The sequence below is a fragment of the Anticarsia gemmatalis genome, chromosome 4 (genome assembly GCF_050436995.1).
Source record: "Anticarsia gemmatalis isolate Benzon Research Colony breed Stoneville strain chromosome 4, ilAntGemm2 primary, whole genome shotgun sequence".
NCBI lineage: Eukaryota > Metazoa > Arthropoda > Insecta > Lepidoptera > Erebidae > Anticarsia > Anticarsia gemmatalis.
Window position 1 is genome coordinate 6,917,309 of NC_134748.1, and position 21,059 is coordinate 6,938,367.

General features: G+C 33.7%; 2 protein-coding genes across 2 annotated transcripts; both read left to right on the plus strand.

Moving 5' to 3' along the window:
* The first annotated feature begins 2,149 nt into the window (after positions 1–2,149).
* On the plus strand, positions 2,150–10,034 carry LOC142972355 (allantoinase-like). Its single transcript, XM_076113406.1, has 10 exons — positions 2,150–2,408; positions 2,863–3,014; positions 4,246–4,360; positions 4,994–5,140; positions 5,219–5,276; positions 5,544–5,637; positions 5,983–6,196; positions 6,709–6,838; positions 8,741–8,946; positions 9,854–10,034. The coding sequence occupies exons 1-10, from the start codon at positions 2,247–2,249 to the stop codon at positions 9,980–9,982; spliced, it is 1,407 nt and encodes a 468-aa protein (XP_075969521.1). The 5' UTR covers positions 2,150–2,246; the 3' UTR covers positions 9,983–10,034.
* A 2,712-nt stretch (positions 10,035–12,746) lies between these two features.
* Positions 12,747–20,705, plus strand: LOC142972356 (allantoinase-like). The gene is made up of 11 exons (XM_076113407.1): positions 12,747–12,903; positions 12,986–13,179; positions 14,256–14,407; positions 15,146–15,260; positions 15,575–15,721; positions 15,814–15,874; positions 18,408–18,501; positions 18,752–18,965; positions 19,365–19,494; positions 19,841–20,046; positions 20,514–20,705. The coding sequence occupies exons 1-11, from the start codon at positions 12,855–12,857 to the stop codon at positions 20,643–20,645; spliced, it is 1,494 nt and encodes a 497-aa protein (XP_075969522.1). The 5' UTR covers positions 12,747–12,854; the 3' UTR covers positions 20,646–20,705.
* The last annotated feature ends 354 nt before the right edge of the window (positions 20,706–21,059 follow it).

Consider the following 21,059-nt stretch of genomic DNA (forward strand, 5'->3'; position numbering starts at 1 on the left):
AATCATTTAAATATTGGCAATAAAGTATACATAGTTATATAACGTTTAGCATTTAATGAGCGACACATTTATACGATTTAAATAAACGTTATATTAAGGTAGGTTTAGGTTTCTTCCCAAATACCAAAAAAGATAAAATAAAAATAATCATTATTGATAAAGACAATACAACCAATAAATATAATCTGGGCCCAAGATGTTTTGGGTACCATGAACTAAAAATACAATTTTTCAACCTGTTATGGATCCTGTTTGCAGCGTCTTAATTTCATTAAGCAGTAATAATGAAATGTATCACAATTTTAAAAATACGCTGTCGTATTGTTGTACTTAGTACTTTTTCTACGGTCTAGAGCTTAAAACTTAATAGAAATATCACTCAAAAATTTAAGTAGTAAATGTGTTATAAAAGTGAAACCTAGTTAATAATTATCCTGTTGAAATCAAAATTAAATGAGGTCACTGTCCTAGGAGTTCAGGGATACAGGTAGTACTTGTAATTAAAAGTCGAACATCAAGACATTCTTGTTTAAAACATGTTACATCGAGAAGACATTTTAATAAGCGCCTTTAACAAATGTCGTGTAATATCACAAATGAGATTTGCTATTAAAATAAATAAAACATATTTACGTACCTTTACTCCTTTCACGGTTCAGATAAAGCACACAGTCACACTATTATTATTAATTGTCTGGAATACGTAATTTTTCACATGTTTCACTTGGCAGAATCCACTGTTCGAAATAGATAGAGTCAATATTTCATGCAAATCACTTGAACAATTCACAGTTATAATGCTATCAATATTCAGTGAAAGACTGGGAAATTGATCACGGCAATTATTTTTCAACTATAAGTACTATGTCAGGTATAGAATAAAAATAAAACTTGGTTTTATATTCACAAAAGTAAGTGAAATGTTTTGCTTTAGCAGCTCTTGATGCGGAATGGCTCCGGTATTAATATTAGATGTATTGACCCAGTAGTGGTCAAGTTATGACAGTAATGTGTCGTAAAGAGCTCGCTGGTGACCAGGCATGCGCAGTGGCTACGTACGTGGTGTCTTGATGCGTTGGCGCATTGGGCTCTACCATCATTACTATGCACGTTGCGTCTCTTCCTTTCTTGCCGCCAATGTCACTGGCATTGTTTATCGGCACGCCGCCGTCGCCGACTTTACACCACCTAACTGTACACACACTAACTTATTAGACCCTGAAATTGGCAATGCCCTTGTTTCAAATTTGACCTGTACGAGTGACCTAGCTCCACAGGAAGTTTTGTTTACTTAGTTTAATCCTCATTTTAACCTGTGTGGGAGTGGAAGCGTTCGTAAATAGTTTACGCTAGTGCAATGGTTTTTTATTCGTTTATTAAGTAGTCTGTTTGGAATCTGGATCATCATGCCCTTTTGCTGAAGAACAAAACGTAACCGGTATCTGTGTTTACTGTTTACCGGACGCTTGTGCGCAGCGAGTGTTGTATATGCATCAGTGAGGGGGGGTTGGAGATGGCGGGCGATGGCCGGGAGCACCCCGCGTGTTCAGCGCTCGGTTTCAAGGCGAAGTTCAAGGCGGGCCGTTGGCATTTATGTGTATGATTCGTCAACATTTGGTGTCAGATGCTCGGCACCCACGCTCAGTACAGGTTCGATATTTGAGATGCAATTACATGTTAATCCAAAATGATCCATTGTGATGCGAAATAATAATTCATAATCACTTAACCCTAATCATTGAGAAATGATTCGCAAGTATTAGTATTTTTTCTTATATATATTTAGATATACACATAAATAACATTATTCCTTAACATAATCACTGGGCGCCTGAACGTCATAAATTGATAAATTGGCAGAGTTGGTAGCCAAGTGTCATCTATCGGTAGAAGGTTTACGGAAGACGTGCTGCAATATATTTACATTTATTGTGTTTCTGCTATCAAACTATTGGCATTATGGCGTGCGAAAATTTATTAAGCAAGCTATTTTTAATAACATTCTGAACTGTCAATAAAAATCATCACTGTAGTAAAATTAAACAAGCGTTCACGATAGTATTTCGTCATCCTTATCATTTTGTTCATTTATTTGTTTTCAATACTTACAAAGTTTTTACGATAAGAGTCTGCTATCTGCGTGTTCATTAGATCAATAGTTAGTAGTAAAATACACAGCGGTGGCGTTGGACGTAAGCGTGCTTCAATTAGCATAGTTGTTTCAAGTTCCGAGTTTGTGTGTTGCGATGGCGTTAACTGGTCGTCAGTTGTTTTTGAGTAGCCGGCTAGTGACCGATACCGGTGTAACAAATGGCGGAGTCCTGGTCAACGAGAAAGGCACCATTGAGAAAATTTTAACCAAAGAAGAAGCCGATGAAATTGTAAAGGACAATGATGGGAAAATCAAGGTAAGTAGTAAGTGTGGTTAAAGTTAGTTTTGATGAAACTTTCTAGAAGAAATCATTGAAAATTATTGTAACTTGATATGGAGTCATATTTAATATTATACTGTATTCTTTAGCGCGAGAGGAGCATATTTTTAATCACATTTTCAGAATGGACATAGTAACTTATATACATATTTTAATACACAAAAACTCATCATATACAACAAGTTTTTATTGGTTGAGGCCTCCGAATGAAAAGCGGTGTATAAAATATCTTTATTGTAAAGTTACCAACGGCCGTAAAATATTATTATTCTAGTTATTCCGTGCCTCGGCACTTGTTTACCTTCTGAATGACCTAGTGACAGTATAGTAGTTATTGTAATTACTATGTACATAATTAAGTTGGATTGTCCAGGAGAAGATACTTGTTTCTCCCTACAGTTTTGACTGAATCTTTTGTTCATTATTCCAGGTGGTAGACGGAGGCGATCTGGCGCTTTTAGCCGGCGTGGTAGACTCTCATGTGCACGTAAATGAACCCGGTCGAACAGCATGGGAAGGATTTCGTACAGCCACCAGCGCTGCAGCAGCTGGAGGAATCACTACCATTGTGGATATGCCACTGTAAATATTTATTTACTCACAAACAAATAGTTCCATTGTTAAGAAAATTTGGTACAATAATAGCAGAAATTAAGAAACAAAAACGTAATTGAATAGCAATATGCATTATAGGTATTTCTAATTTATTATTTAGGTATAGAGATTAGATCATCACTTCTAATTAGTAAAACCAATCAGTGAAGACGACGATGCAGCAATAATCGTCATCATAAGATTAAAATTTTTAATAAAAATACATCAAACTAATGTTTGATATTATGGGATGTTGGCTAACCTTGATCTTTCTAGATCGACCGTTTTTTACTGGAGTTTTTCTTCGAAGCTAACTAGTAGATACTAGTTAGTAATTGACGTAAAACAATTTTAAATGTTAATGACTAAGTGATACTTGTTGCCATGTTGTTAATTCTAATGATATAACTTGTTTTTATGTAAAAAATGTTACCCCACTTTTGATATATTTGTATTGTCGATCGCCGATAACATTATTTATGAATTGAGAACACAGATCGACTTAAGTTTTCATTATACGGCACGATGATAACAGCAATATCGCATTGCAAATATAATTACAGTATAAATTACGACTGTTTAGTTTCTTTAGTAGAGTTAGCGAGTGCCAATAATATTTGCAAATTATGCGAGGTCGGATCTAACGCAGTAATATAGTACTTATTCTCAATGTTGGTAGTGTTCCTACCTGGGTGTACTATATAGATATGTAAATCTTTTTAGATTATTGTTATAACTTTGGTTAGATAATTTTGCGTAATGTCTGCTTTAATACAAGCAGAGTAAATAAGTTTACAAACAAGACGTTAATGAAGATTTTTAGCTTTATAAAATGTTAATATTTTCCGTGCCTAAAAGCTGTTTAATTCAGTAGGTGCTTACAATATTTCACGTAGCTATCGGACAAAATATACCATACTTTTTTCATTCGAAATCCCGAAATTCAATAAACCCATTAGCGTTTATCATCCAGATAAGTTTTGGTATTCAATTTCATTTGATTGGGAAACAAGATACGAAAAAACTTTGATTGTTTATTCGATTGTATCCTGAGGTCTTGGCTAAGAATAGAATACCCTTTCACTTCCCAGGGGTATCGTAAATAAGAGGTGGCTGAGAGATACGATGGCAGCATGGTCACTATTTTTAGCACCTAGTTACTTATGTACCTGTAGATTACCGTGGAGAATAAATTAAGTATTCCATTTTATGTTTATAGGAACTCAATACCACCAACGACGACGATAGAAAATCTGAAAACGAAAGCGACATCCGCCAAAGGAAATGTTTATGTAGATGTCGGCTTCTGGGGTGGTGTGATACCTGGCAACGAGGTAAAGATTATCCGTATTATATGGTATTTAAACACGGCTGTAGACAATAAAATAACAATTTCTGTCAAATTGAATTCCACAGTAATAATAAATTTGCGAATTCTAACACAAAAAGGTAAAAGGTTTACGATTGAGGTCATTCGATGTGTCCCCATATTACAACGGTTATTTGGGATTTTCGGAAACATATTTTTGCCATAATTCGATAAAAACCAAGTCTTTAAATGTTACGTTTATTACACTTCGCACCATGGTGTCAAAGGGTTCCCATTAATGAAAACTTCGAAACGAGAACGAGAAATAACGATATTTCGATGATATGTATTTGTTTTAAAATAATATCTAATGGGCGTGACTTCAATACCTTTTCCAAATTCATACATTTTAATAATTTAAAATTAAACTATATAATTTGTACAATGGCTACGTTATGTTAGTAAAAATGGTAATTTACATAGTTCTCTGATAATAATAAATTCTGATTATGTAGATGAACATTTGATAAATAGCAGAAACATGTATTACCGTTATTTTTGACCACATAATATATAATTTATGTTATTACGATATTATTTTCCGCTTGTTGGATTTTGTAATAATGATAATAAGCTAAGGTTTATGTTATTTTTACAGGATTCCCTTCGTGATCTTGTGAAGGCTGGAGTGGTTGGTTTTAAATGTTTCCTGTGTCCAAGCGGCGTTGACGAGTTCCCGAATGTGGGCCCTCGAGAATTAGAAAAGGCATTTGACGCCTTAGAAGGAACTGGCTCCGTTTTAGCTGTATGTATTTTGTATAAAAATATAATCTTCATAAATATATTAAGTCAAGAATAATAAGACTGGTTCATATATTTTTAGTTCCACGCTGAGTTGGAAGACGACCATCCACCGACAAATAAAAAAATGAAAAAGAAAGGTAACTTGTTTATCACTTTACATTGTTCTGATCACGAATTGGATTAACATACGATTTCCGATTTATTTTATTGTGATTCGATGTTAAGCTGACAACTGGTTCAATCAAAATGTATTTAATCAGTAAATTGTATGTATATATTAGGTACTTCAATAAATAAGAGCTTTACTATATTCAAAAATTGTAGCTATCTGTAATATTGATAGCGACATATCTTTGATTTAAGATTTAGCTACCATTTTCAAAATGTATCAATGATCGTTTCAGATCCTGAAGAATACAGCACATACCTAGAATCTAGACCGTCAAATATGGAACTAAATGCCGTATCACTAATTAAAGATTTTGTTAGTAAAACAGAGTGAGTATGACATAAGAATAATACATCATGTAAACGTTTGTTCTAGTTGAAACAATTTAATTGTCAGTCACAAATGAGATATTATTTATGTTGAAATTAGTAAGATAAAGCGTGATTAACAATAGGGCAATAATTATTATGTCGTAGTAAATAACCTCGCTAAGGATTTATTATGGTACATATTTAAAAAAACTCATCTTTAATTAGCTTAAGTACATTTTGTGGGCTGTAGGAAAAAAAATTAGAGCTTATTTGAAGACTCAAAATTATAAGAAAATAAATTCAGAGGTAGATGAAAATTACTACAATAAGCAAAGTACCTACTAAAGTTGGTCATTTTCTCAGTGTCCGAGTCCACGTGGTACACGTATCATCAGCAGATGTTGTGCCACTGTTAGTAGAGGCACGCAAGGCTCGAGCTGCCAACGGCCACCAAGGTTGGAGAGCTGGAGTGACAGCAGAGACCTGCCATCATTACCTGACGCTCAGTGCCGACCAGATACCGAAAGGCAAGAGCGAATATAAATGTGCACCACCGATTAGAGATAAAGATAATAAGGTATTTTTTTCGGACGTTCTTTTGTCATTCTAATCATTCAGCAATCGTTCTAATTATATCAGTCTAGTAGTTTATTAGTATCTTTTCCAAATCAAAAACCAGTTCCAAAATGGTTTTTAATAAGGCAAGGTCCATTTTTAGAAGACTATTTTTACGCTTAAAGTGTGGTTTTGTTGAATAATAATAATAATGTTTTATAATTAGCTCACATTGATAAAAAATGCAAATTAAATATATGCTGATCGGGTTGTTTTTTGTTCGCTTTTGATAGTTCAAAGTGAATAACGGTAGAAAATTGTCATTCATGGTTTGTATAAAAACAATAGAATTATTAACTTTTCTAAAAAATCGCAATCTCAAACCCTAATAGATTTATTACTGACGTTGGAGCCATAACAATTAAATGTTTATTGCATTGGCATTGAATATCAATATACCTTGAATATTCTAATTAGCAAGAAGTTGACTTTGAAAATCATAAAGTACATTATTTACCTCGTCATTTGTTTCAGGAAAAACTATGGGATTATCTTCTGGATGATAAGCTAGACTTGGTTGTGTCAGATCACTCGCCTTGCACCCCAGATCTCAAGTGCTCCAACAATCTCGAAGCTTGGGGAGGAATTTCTTCTGTACAATTTGGTACGTATAAGACACAAAATCACTAAGTTTTATAGGAGAGAGTTTTATAGAAGTATGCAGTATCTAACTAATCTTTTGTTTTAGTTATATAAATGAAAAAATAGCTAATCCGTAGTTAAACTAGACGTGCGAAGAAGAAAGGCGATTCGAAATTTCAATTTAAATTAAAACGAAAGAATAAATTATTTTTGTATTCCATGCGGTCTAGTATTCTTTCCAGCCAACTTGTTGTTAATTTATGCTTTTTAAACAATCAGGGTTTGGAGTATTATTATTTTCACGGTTAATGGATTTATCAACAGATAGTCTATCTGATAGATACAGATCTCTTAAAATTAATATGTTTTGCTTAGTTTAGCTTTGGTCGAAAACGAAAACGTATTTTTTTGTGATTGGAACTCTTTGTATTATTTATGTGTATTAGACAGAATTGTTCTTGAAAAAAAATCGCAAAAAGAATGAAATGAAAATGTTCTGCACACAAAGACAGACTAAAGAACACTAATTAAAAAAGTTTTAGGTAGGTACTTATAGTTTACATTATCGATTGTTAAGTGAATTTGGGACTCAAGTAGCATTATAATGATAAATTCTTCATTAATGAGTGCTGTTAGGTATTCACTTCGATAAGAGCACTTCTCGTGTACCTACTTTGTTACACATTATACATTTGATGTTGATGACATCTTATGGCGCACGAACTGATATTAATGGTTAGATAATAATGTAGCAATAAGTCACGACATTAACGTACAGTGTCTTCTTATTTGCGATGAATGTAAAATACAGGAAAATAAAGAGTTAGAAGCAGATTTAAACTCATTAAATCATAATAATAAGTGACGTTGAAAACTCCCAATCTCTACAATAACAAGAGACAGTGGCGACATGATGTTTAAAATAGCTAACATTTTATATGAATTTGACATTTCTTAGTGCAACCACGAGCTATTAAAAGGGTTATTAAGCAAGAAAGCTAGGGTTACTAAGGTTATAAGAGCAAGTGTTATACTAATCTTTTTTTATGAAGGTATGATCATGACATTGCTTGGCGGCCTCTTGGTTATTGATTCCATATTCATAAGCGGACGTTGTTTCCTATTAGTTTTTATGACCAAGTCTTTGCAGCTACTACCGTGATGTTTGTTAGGAGTTTTATACATTAGCGAAAACTTGATAAGTTAAATAATAATTAAAGAAATAACTAAACTGTGTAATAGAGTTCGAATACAAAAACGCTCTTTCGGCTTCATTTCCTCATTTAGGGTTTACGAACTCACTTAACAAGTTTTGACCTACTAATTCTTGACCTTTGAAGATCTAGGCTTTGGGATTTGTGATATCGATATGTCAACCTGTGCCTACCGTAGATTATTTTGACAGTAGCGATAATAATGACTCGTGTACCAGATTACAATCGCACATGATACATCCAAGACCTACTATTTCATGGCTTTTATCTGTCTCCATGTTAAAGCGGGACACTTATTGGGTCACAATGTCGATAAAATCGTAACAGTTTTGGCAACCAGGTCAATATCTTTTGTACCTTCGTATCTAAGATGAGATAAAGATTCTTTATCATGAAAAACCGGGTCGTATAGGCCTGAAATTATGTCGAAGTGTCAGGTGTCATAGCAATAAAAATGAAATCGAGCCATCGATTGTTTTTTAGGGTAGGATGCATTGGCCGTGGTCACAGCCAGTGTCACATTACCCTATGGTTATTTATCATGCAAAACAAAAGTTAAAGGACCATTTTGTTGGCTTATGGATAAGTGTCCGATTATATAACCTACGATTTATCCTGATAAGCTAACGTATATTTATTCAGAAGTGGTGAAACTGGTCATTAAAAAAAATATAGGTATAAATTAATAAGTGCTCTTTTCATAATCCCAGGTTTGTCCTTATTCTGGACAAATGCCAGTTCCCGAGGGTTGGATCTGACGTCGATCACGAAGTATCTAAGCTCGGGGCCGGCGAAACTGTGCGGCCTACAAAACCGCAAGGGCGCACTGAAGGCCGGCCTTGATGCTGACCTCGTGTTCTTCGACCCTGATGCCACGTTCGTCGTCTCTACTGAAATCATACGGCATAAAAACAAGGTAATATTATTAATTTAATTAGTTGTTTTATCTGTTTGGAAGTGTAAGTTTAAAATTTTTTATTATTATTTTATTATCCTTAATATTTTTTTTATAAGATAAGAAAGAAATTCTTGAAGACTACTGGCCCCACTGGTTTCTAATAGATTTGGATCATTTGCAGACCATCGTCCATAGTTTAGTGTTATTAACCTCCTTTTGAGGGGGAAGGTTTTTTTTCAAGTCCTTCATATAAGTACTTATACAAGTTCACAAAATTCTTAATAAGATATAGGACCATTTGTTCAACTATTTGTGCAATGATAAGGCAGCAACTACGTCAACATAGACGCCTAGTAAAACAGTGTGTAAAATAAATAATTGTTATCGTAATGTTTTCTCTTAACTATTATATTTTCCGTATGAGTAGGTCATATAAATATTTATTTTGTGGTGGGAAAATAAATATGAAGTTAGTTGCTGGAAGAGTTTAGTTATATCCTGATTATAAACAGAATTTATCAAGGCCACCCGTCATTATTATACTAAAACAAATATTGAAAATAACAATGTCTGTTATACACCTGTTTCTTGTTTAAGTTTATTTTGTATAGGTACCAAACTTGTTCAGGAAAGATATTAATTGCTTTGTATTGTAAAATTATTCCTAGAATTTTAAGGTTTTTCATTTCGAATGAAGAAAAACTATAAGAAATAGCTTTTAGACAAAATTGCATTGTCTGTCTGTATCACATGATATTACAAATGATTATAATGTTTCGAATAAAAAAAAAGGTGGATTAAGGGAAAAACCTAGATTGATTTGTCCGAAAATCAATTTCATCTCAAGTTCCAAGTCTAAAATCATGTTTACAAGAGTTTTTAAAAGGATTTTTACAATATTGGTCTAACATTTATTTTATTGCAGTTAACACCGTACATCGGGAAGGAGCTAAAAGGCGTGGTGAAGAAGACCTACCTCCGTGGAAAGTTAGTGTATGGCGACAATGACACGGTGGGAGAACCGCAAGGAAAGCTGTTGCTCAACGATTTGTAAATACGTTATATTGTGAATTAGTTGGTTATTGAAATAAATTATACGATGGTTATATCTTGGTTTATTTTTATTACATTCCCGTAGTTTTAGGCAACGAATGGAACGCACTATATTTAGATTTTTGCAGGCTCAATTATGACGATAATTATGTCCTAGCCTTGGTAGTTATAAAAATTCTGAACTTTCTGTAAATTTCACTTCAAGACTGAATGATGACCCCTGAAATGATCTTTGATTCAAAGAATCATTGTTTCTTCCTCTCAGCCCCTTGGGAACATATCTACTTGACTAGCTTCACTCAAAAGTCGATCCTGAGACGTGTTAAAATGCCAAGAAGGTAATAATGGCTATTAAAGAAATCTTACTAAAATTACTGAATTTACGTTTTCAGTGGCTAAGGCAAACTTGGTTTTCAAGTGCAATGCCAAAGCAATTTTCACCGTGACGAAATGTTTGCAGAATACTTACTGATACTGTCTCGGGCGGGTTTAACCGTTGCGATAAACGAAAGTATGCAATTTTCCTTACGTAATAATAACTATAAACCGTTATTAAGTTATAATCACCTACACATTACAGAAAACTAAAATTTCGTATAATTTTATAATATAGATATTGTAGAGCTCTCTATTTAACAGAACCAAGATTTTGTTTTCGTACACATAGTACCTAGGCAGTACCAGATGATTTTGTAAAGGCTATTTCATATTGAAACGAATAAAATCAAAGTAGGTAATGTGTTAATATTAATCTGTTCTGTTGAATTGTTAAGGAACTGTAGAACAGATTGAAAATAAACAATAATTTTCAGTCTAGTTCGTTTTATTTTATAGATAAATACATACTTATTTACCTGGTAAATACTTCCAGCTTGTAAATATTGCCCTATATTCTGTAGTCAGGGTTTTAGACGTCTAGTCGCTAAATCATTGCGTTATAATAAAGAGTGTTATGATGAAAACAAGGATATTTCCTGGTTACTTTACACTTTTGCTTAGAAGGTCTACAACCTATAAAAAGAACGTACCTTTACATTAAGTAAATAGAAATATAGTAGCACGATTCTTTACCAATATCGATTACCGATAACCGGTTAGCTATCGATAAATTCTGTATGAAAATCAAATCAGCGCCTCTAGCGCGTGCCGTGGGAACTATTTTTACAGCAAGTCTATTTTAGATGCAATCGCAAAGCAATCTTGAAACTCGATAGTACCGACTTTAGAGAATCGCACTACTAGTATTGACAGTATGTATAATGTACTTTCAACTGTGGCTGTGTTCCGCCGAATTGGCTCTGGAACTAAAACTAATTACCATTTAAATGCCTCCAGGCATTTATCTTTAGACTACTTAAAATGTATAATTAACGATGAAGAATTTACTTAAAAAGTAATTTGTTAAACGATGAGATAATTACGAAACTTTAAAACACAGAAATCAGTTACAGATTCTCCACAAAGGTAGTGGTAACATGAACTGCTATTGATAATGTGACCTAGAGTTTCCGACTCTGGCTATAGATACCATAGATAGTATATTATATAGCTATTGAACCTCTTTGGGCTCTACCTATCCAGTTTGGCAAAAAACCTAGATTTTAACAAAGGCATTTAATTTTGACAAGAAGAATCAACAATATTTGCGAAGAAATAAAAATATATTACTTTTTTAATTTTAATCTCAACACAATTGCTATCCTTCCTGTTTGCCTGACGCCGGCAGGATGTTGTAAGTTTCTTTTGTGTATGTTGGTGTATCGAGTGTATTTTCTTATGAGTAGGATCGTAGCCAACCCAAATGAATATATATCCATTGGATGCTGTTTTTGTATAGTGATGTGAGGTATAGGGTTTGTTGTTTCTTCGGTGATAATTTGTGTATACCTACAGTATTTTATACTAGTCTGCCGCACGAGAAATATTGAAGTTCTTACTTGATAATTCCATAGAAAGTATTAATAATTGTGAAATTTAGTCTGTGGCTACTTCTCTTTGTTATGAAACGAACATTTTAGTTTTTTTTTATAAGCAGTTGGTCTTCTGCAAATTTTGGATCATAAATGATTTACAGTTATTTAGAGCTTGGCGAGTTCAATCGCGTGTCGAATCTATCCTGCCAGAAAACGTTGTTTTATATGTATATGATATCGTCTGATACACTAACTATTTACTGGCGCGAGTGGTCTCTCAATTTGCCCCCTTTCCCCATAATAAGAATTTCAGTAATTAGTCGAGACAAAACTAATTGTAAACACCTCAAAATGTGATTGTGATTATTTATCCTTCGGTATTATTTCATTAATGAGTGCGTAAACGGGTTAACAGCAATTTCAGCGATATGGAAAGGAAATATAATTATTATAAATTGAATTCACTGATAAGTACTTCAATGTTTACAGTAGGAATAATATAAATTCATTAGTGTAACAGGATACCTCACACTTCACTGCTGGTCGGTTTAAATATAAAACAAATTTGTTCATTTAATGTAGTGCCGCGAGTGATTACAAACAATGGCGAAATACTTAATTTATTTATAACTATAATAATATTTTATTGAACCATTTAATCCAGACGTATTGCACTGAGATATGATAGGTACATGATCATGCATTCGAGAACATAATGACACGTTTTTTCTTTTTCATACGAAATGCAACTTTACTATCCCGATGATAATAAAATTGACGAATTATCTGTCTCGAGATATAAGAAAAACGGGTTATAAACTTTACAAGAGTGATTTTTCTCGGTTTCGGTGATTAGGGAAGATAATAGTGTCTGTCATTGATATAAAGAACAGTAGGTAAACTAGCTGTCGTCTCACTATTCAGTTTTTCGCTAACCACAGAACTGTATTGACCAGTATTATGTTGCTTTATTACAATGTATTACTGCTGTTACAAATCGTGTTATTGTGTAAGACTGATCATAATAAAATCTTTTATTTACTCGTGTTTTATGTAGACTGAATAAATCGAATATTAAATTTTGTTTGTAGCGGCAGTTTCGGGCCATATTATAGGATTATCCACGAGACCTTTGGGGAGGCAGTTATTTAAAAGTCGACATGTAGTCACAGAGTCTGGAGAATTTGAGGGTGGTGTTCTGGTCAATGAGGATGGAATTATTGAAGCCGTCTTAAAGAAAGAATCTGTTGATTTAATGCTACAATCTGAGAGCGGCTTCTTGGAGGTGAGTGAAATATCTAAAAGAATTACCCCTGGTTTCTGAGTACGTTTAGCGGTAGTTTATCTATTAAAAAGTGTTTTTTTATATGAGTTTAAACGCTATTGAGTTAAACTACCGCTTAATGTTCCTCAGAAACCGGGGGTTAGTATCTCATACAGTAATCTTAGAATATTTTCTAGTCTAAGTAGTAATATCGTATGGATTATAGTAAATAAATAATTGTAATTTACTTTCGTCAAATCGCGAAATGTGGTGGAAATAATAATTTTAAAATGAAACTCGCAATTTATACACCTGTTCAAATACTTTCTTAAGGTGCGCACATATTTAAAGCATACACTGAAAAATACGAATTACTACAAAAATAAATGTTAATTTGAAAGATTACTAAAATCTTATTATTTCAAAGTAATTTTAGGTAAAAAGTTTACACTATGGTACAAAAAATACTAAAGCTTTGTTTACTTCTAACAGTCTGCTGCAAGTCAAATTAAATTATGTTGCGCATCGATCGTGTAGGACAAAAAATATCATTAAATAGTTTTTCCATAAATAATAAGAATAAGACCGCATAGGTATGGTGCAAGTATTGTATCCTGCAGATATAGGTATTATTATGTCTATTATTATCAACATTGCACTGACATTGCTGCGATTCTAATTTGATCCATTAATTAAAGTCTTGTTGTTTCCGGATTGTTTATAGGCAAACGGAGATAGCCTCGCATTATACCGGTTTTTCCTTATATTTAGAAACTGCTATCTCACGATGATGTTTGTTATTATAATTTTTATTAATAATATTACTCACTGAAATATTTTATGGGTATAAAAGCTATAAATAAAATATTAATGAAGATTATCATAAATCCCTTAATCAAATAAGCTTAAGCGAATTGGCCATATCATCGTCATAAACAATTTATCGTAGCACTCGTAGCATAAGCTTATGCTATAAAACCAGACAGGGGTGGTTGCCTTCTTTATCACAGGAAGATAAGCGACGTAGCATTTCCGTAGCAATGAGTCACAGGATAAAAATACTACGGCTGCTACGACGAGTATTGTATTTTTTTTAGATAGTCGATGGCGGCGATTGGGCTCTTATGCCAGGAGGGGTTGACTCACACGTTCACGTCAATGAGCCTGGTAGAACTTCGTGGGAAGGATATGTGACAGCTACGCAAGCAGCAGCTGCCGGGGGCGTTACTACTATCATTGACATGCCTTTGTAAGTACTTTGCAGATTTCATTAAATACAAAATTACATACCTAACTTAGTGTTTCCAAAATGTTTTTCCCCTTCACTCTGAATGCTAAAGGTCTTTGAAAGATTTATTATTTTTTGTATTGTAATTGCGTGTGTTGATCCTGATGAGTAATCTCAAAAAACTTGATCGTAACTGTTGCGCTGTAAAAAATACTCTTTGTTGTCTATTAAGGTCACAACTTGTAGTCGTTGTGATTTTATTTAGCTAAAATGATAATCGAGCAATTTTCACATTTTTTTTCATCAAAAAGCATAATTAAAATGTTAATGAATATAATAGTAATGAGACGTTTGAAGGTCGTGTTGTAAAAACGCGCATCATCGATCTCAAGATTTCAATTAGTATTTAATTAATTTTTGAGAAGATTTATAGTGTGATCTATGTTTTTAAATATTGTGTATAGTAATTTAAAAAATATATACAGAAGGACCTACTGATGACTTATTTTAGGATTTAGAGGATCGCATAAGAAGAGTTTTTAAATGCCTAATTTCTTTGACCTGATTGATCCGTAGTTATAATTATGTATCGTTCACTATTTATAAAACGTTTATATTGGTTCATAGAAAACAACAAAGACAGTTTTAATGATAATTAATGCAAAACGTAATAAACGGTGCTATAACTGTCTTGATTTGTGCAGACGAGTTCAAAGTCTCTGTCTATAGACTTGATCGTAATTATAATTATTTTTCTAGGAATTCTATTCCTCCTACAACAAGTCTTGAAAACTTGAAAATCAAAGCGAGCATTGCGAGAGAAGAGGTGTTCGTTGATGTAGGCTTTTGGGGAGGAGTCGTACCTGGTAATGGGGTAAGTATACTAAGGGCGTTACAAACGTGCGAACTACGTCTTAATCAAAAAAAAAACATAGGAGAAGTGCGAGCGAGAGACTTCAATAAAATGACATGATTTAGCTCGCACGTTTGAAATGGCCCTAGGTAACATTTTTGGATAGATATTCTACTGCTTAAGATACCAAGAAAAAACTAAAGAACGGTCACCAATTAATATAAATTCATTATGTGATCAATGAAAATGTTTCCTTTTTGTTACAAAATTAATTGACTCGATAATTCCGATAGAACTATCTTCTGTAAGCGTTAAGTGTATCTTTTTATTTATAGCCAGAGTTACAAGCGATGGTGCAAGCCGGTGTGGTCGGCTTCAAGTGTTTCCTGATCAACAGCGGTGTTTCAGAGTTTCCTTACGTGACCGCCGACGATTTAGACGAGGCCTTCGGCTACCTCAATGGCACAGGAACAGTGCTGGCTGTAAATATTATGACGTCTTTTTTCATAAATCATTTAATTGCATTTCCTAGTTACTGACCTTAATAATTCCTTATTGCTTAATGCTTTTACAGTTTCATGCTGAAGTGCAAGTTGATAATGAGAGCGCTGAATGCGAAGGTCCTTCATGTCCAGGTAAATTATAACGAACTTGACTTCTTTTATCTGCACAGTGAGTAATCGCTAGTTAATAATTCGATATGCAAATGAAAATAAACGGTAGAAAAAATTGGAGGTTTTTCGCCGATGATGTCAATGATTCCAAGAACGAAGTTTAGGATATTTTTCCTTTAACTGGCTTTATTTGCAGTAAATTGGAATAAGGCTTTGAACTATTAAGTGCTTTGTACTATAGTAAAAAACTTATTGTTTGCTAGTGGACATACCGTGGTTGGCTCTCGAGAAGAAAAAATGTTTGACATTACCATTACCTACATATTATAATTTTAGATTTTTGCGTTTTACATTTCGTTGCAAAAAGTGACGTGATGGCACATAGTGGAAAACTAAGCAGTTGTTACGGCCTTCCATGATACAGATATATATTATCTTCTTGACTTAAATAAGTATGTAAGTATAGCCTTGGTCCATATAACAATGTAGATGTGAGTGATGTGACCGTAAACAGATGGCCATAAAATATACATAACTTGAAATATTCCATATATTACTATGTGCTATTATAGTCTGTAAAATGTAAAGCCTTACTTCGTCATATTCTTAACACATCGTTAAGTAGAATATTTTACTAGCAACTTCCTCCTTTTGTTCAGTCTTAGTATCTCCATATAAGTATTTAAGTAATGATAAAACGTATACAGGGTGTCCCAAAACTCAACGATAAATCGAGACAGGATGAAAGGCCAAGTCATACCGGTTCTAGGAAAAATAAAAAAAAAATTCCATGTCACTTAGTTCAGCAATAATAGACACTTTTCAAAAAAGTTGAAATTCCACACCCTTGGTCGCATTTTCAAGTCCTGTGATCACCAATGTCACTATTTCGCTGTGTTTTTTAGAATTTCGTGATCTTCATTAAATATGCTATTAATCGTAAAACAAATTAATGTACAAAACATTGTCAATTTAATAAAAAAAGTTAAGTTTTAGTGAGTCATGGTTCAAAAAAAATCGTTAGTTAACTTTGACGCTTCATATTGAAAAAAAAATGTACTACACTACCCTTGGCAAGTTATTTCAAAAGTTGGCGCATTTAATCGAGATTTAAAAATGGTGCAATACTTGCCACTTTTCTTGCCATTCAAAATGTAATTTTTATTTGAACGACGAGTATCCTCGAATATGGATCGGACGCAGTGGTACAATTGTATGGCCTCCTCGTTCCCCCGATCTAAATCCAGTAGATCATTTTTACTGCGAATGCATAAAATAAAAAGTCTATACTAAATCTATTAGAACTTCGCCAGAAAATTGACACAGCGTCAGAGGAAATAAATGCAAGGAATTTTGCTTGACTGGTAAAAAGATCTTTTGTACGCCGTTGCAGAGCATGTATTCGTGCCAGAGGAAAGCAATTATTTTTAGTAAAGAGGTAATTGAGTCAGTCCATAACCAACATTTAATGAAATAAACATAATAGGTAATAGTAATAAAAAAAAAGAATGAACGAATTAAGTAAGAACGATGGGTTCTTATTTAATTATTCTCCTTAAACTAAAGTAATTCCGAATTGTTTTCCTCTGGCACGAATACAGGCTCTGCAACGCCTTACAAAAGACCTTTGCACCAGTCAAGCAAAATTCCTTGCATTTATTTCCTTAGACGCTGTGTCAATTTTCTGGCGAAGTTCTGATAGATTTTGTATTGATTTCGAATAGACTTTTTCTTTTATGCATTCCCAGTAAAAAATATCTACTGGATTTAGATCGGGGGAACGAGGAGGTCATAAAATTGAACTACTGTGTCCGATCCATCTGCGAGGATACTCTTCGTTCAAATAAAAATTACATTTTTAATGGCAAGAAAAGTGGCAAGTATTGCACCATTTTTAAATCTCGATTAAATGCGCCAACTTTTGAAATAACTTGCCAAGGGTAGTGTAGTACATTTTTTTTTCAATATGAAGCGTCAAAGTTAACTAACGATATTTTTGTGAACCATGACTCACTAAAACTTAACTTTTTTTATTAAATTGACAACGTTTTGTACATTAATTTGTTTTACGATTAATAGCATATTTAATGAAGATCACGAAATTCTAAAAAACACAGCGAAATAGTGACATTGGTGATCACAGGACTTGAAAATGCGACCAAGGGTGTGAAATTTCAACTTTTTTGAAAAGTGTCTATTATTGCTGAACTAAGAGACATGGAATTTTTTTTTTATTTTTCCTAGAACCGGTATGACTTGGCCTTTCATCCTGTCTCGATTTATCGTTGAGTTTTGGGACACCCTGTATATGTGCTGCAAAACAATTTTAAGAGTTTTGCTAAATAATAAAGACCGAATTTTGGGTCCGCTTGGAATGATTTGTTGAGTGCAACGGCGAGGGCTATTGCGATTTTTTTCTTGCTAAAACACTTTCTTGTGTTCAAGTTGTTTGACAATACCTATAATTACGCTGCATTAATAAGATGTACAATACTTGCATGACTTCATTTTTAATGTTTGTCATTTATTATTATAATTTTATTTCTCGTTACAGATCCAGTTTTGTACGAGACGTACCTCGCCACCCGCCCCGATGTAATGGAACTGGAAGCCGTATCGCTAATCGCGTCACACTTACACAAAACAGAGTAAGAAATAAAGCCATTTATTATTTTAAATGCGTGCAAATGGTTTTGGTCCAGGTTTGGGATCATCGCGTATTTATTTTGGAGGTCTAAATACATATAATAAAACGGCTTCTAAACAACACACCTATACCATGTAAAAGAACACAGAGCAATTTGGATAAAAAATATCGAACAATCAAATCTTGAGACTTTAAAATAATCAGATCTACTACCTACTAATTCTATTATATATCTTTTGTCTTGTGTCTAGCGTCCACGTGCATGTGGTCCACGTGTCTTCTGCTGGAGTCGTGCCTATCCTGGAAGAAGCCAGAGAAGAGAGGATCAAGAACGGGTACAGCGGGTGGCGAGGAGGCGTCACGGGAGAGACCTGTCACCACTATCTCACACTCAGCTCTGATCAGATCCCACCTGGACACACCGAGTTCAAATGTGCTCCTCCTATTAGAAATAATACGAATAAGGTACGAATATAATTTAATGATCTACTAGCCTAACACCCAAATTGCTCAAGTCTACTTGATTATACGCATAGGTTTTGATAGGTTTTCAAGTCTCGTTTGAATATGGTAGCGACTTTTAACTTGTAGAAAATGCATTAGGTACTTACGTAGTAAGTGCACCTTGCAAAATGTACTTATTTATAATAAAATTCAATAGGCGTTACTTATGCTCGTATAATCGAGGTTAATTTAAGTTGATTGGAACCGTAACAATTACGTATGTTTATAATGCCAGAGTAGGTATATATAGGTACCTATAAAAAACTCATATCTAGATTTATGGTCCATCTGGATCTATATACCTGGATGAATAATCAAAATATTTTTCAAAATTCCTAATGATTTTTTAAATGTTTACAGCAAAAGTTATGGGAATACATTCGAGATGGAAGATTGGACTTGGTAACATCTGATCATTCACCTAGCGTGGCTGAACTTAAAGAGGCAGACTTTTTACAAGCCTGGGGTGGAGTTTCATCAGTGCAATTTGGTAAGTCAATCAATTTACATTTAATTGTTTCTAATTTTCTTATTTAGTCAACCGCTAGTGTGCATCTAATTATTTATCTTATTGGCTACTTTTATTTTGTTATCTATGTCTATCTAGTCTTGATATAAATTAAGTTAGTTTAAAACATTATAAAAAAAAGCTACAGTTACGATAATATTATATCGCAATATTGTATACAAACGTCCAACGTCTAAAAATAGACTAAAAACCGACAGAAAAAGTAAAGCTTCGTGTTTTAAAATAAGTTAAGATATAAATCTACCCGTGCAATTTTTTGTAAGCTGCAATTATTATAATGTTATTTCATGTCTCGATTATATTACAGACCTATCATTATTCTGGACTGAGGCTAAGGCTCGTGGGCATACATTAAGTACTCTAACCCACTACTTATCTGCCGGCCCCGCTCGCCTGTGTGGTCTACAGGAGAAGAAAGGCGCCATCCGACCTGGCCTTGACGCCGACCTCATCTTCTTCGATCCAAATGCTTCCTTCATCGTCACGCCTGAAATAATTCGGTACAAAAACAAGGTAGGTACTTTGTTACTCCGGCAACAATAATAAGTAAAAAAAACAATCAATGGAGCTGTCATTGAAATGTTCACGCATTTTTACATAAATCATAAAATAAGTAGTTTGTCACAATATATTGTGGAAGTATGTATTTACGTGTATTGTTATATAGCTCGGAGTCGTAGTACATACATACGTAGGCACGTGTCTACCTAATAGGTAGGCATACCTTTATGGTAGGTTTAGCTATATTGCCTGCCTATAGTGCGATTGCTGTACAATTGTATCTGCCGTTATCTAAGTCTAGGGTTCAAATCTCGCTTTTGGCAAAAAATAACTGTTAAGCCGTCGGTAGACCTACCTTCTCAATGGGTTATTCTGGAAATGAAATAGAGAGTGTGCTTATATAATTACACTTCGCCTCTAGAACTAAAACCTATTGCCAGATATCATTGTAAAATTATGAATGTTTTTTCTTGTTCCAGATAAGTCCATACATGAACAGAGTTTTAACGGGAAAGGTGATGCAAACCTATGTCAGAGGTCAACTAGTGTATTCCGATGATGAATTAGTTGGAGGACCAAAGGGATCATTATTATTAAATGATGAAAAGTAAACTAAATGATTAAGTTATGTGAATCTAATATTTTGTAAATAAAACGACTATTTATATAAATAATAATCATATTTTATTGATGATTTGTTCACCCCTTCTATCCTAATTTAGCTACCTACTATTGTACCCTAAATGGAGAAAAAAGGATACCTATATAATTTTATGTACGTACCTATAGGGTGAAAGAGCCACAGAGAACCTACTTTTTTTTTAATCTGGAAAGAGCTTTCCTTTTTATTTTTTGGAAAAATATAACTAAATTCGAATATCGCTCTGCTGAGCAGGGGCCCCCTCCTTTCCTTTTCAAATGGCTTAGTATCACTTTTGAAGCATAAATCATCAATATATTAGATTATCACCAAAAAAAAATTTGTTACTTATCACCATGTGATATCCGTAAGACTAATTACTGAC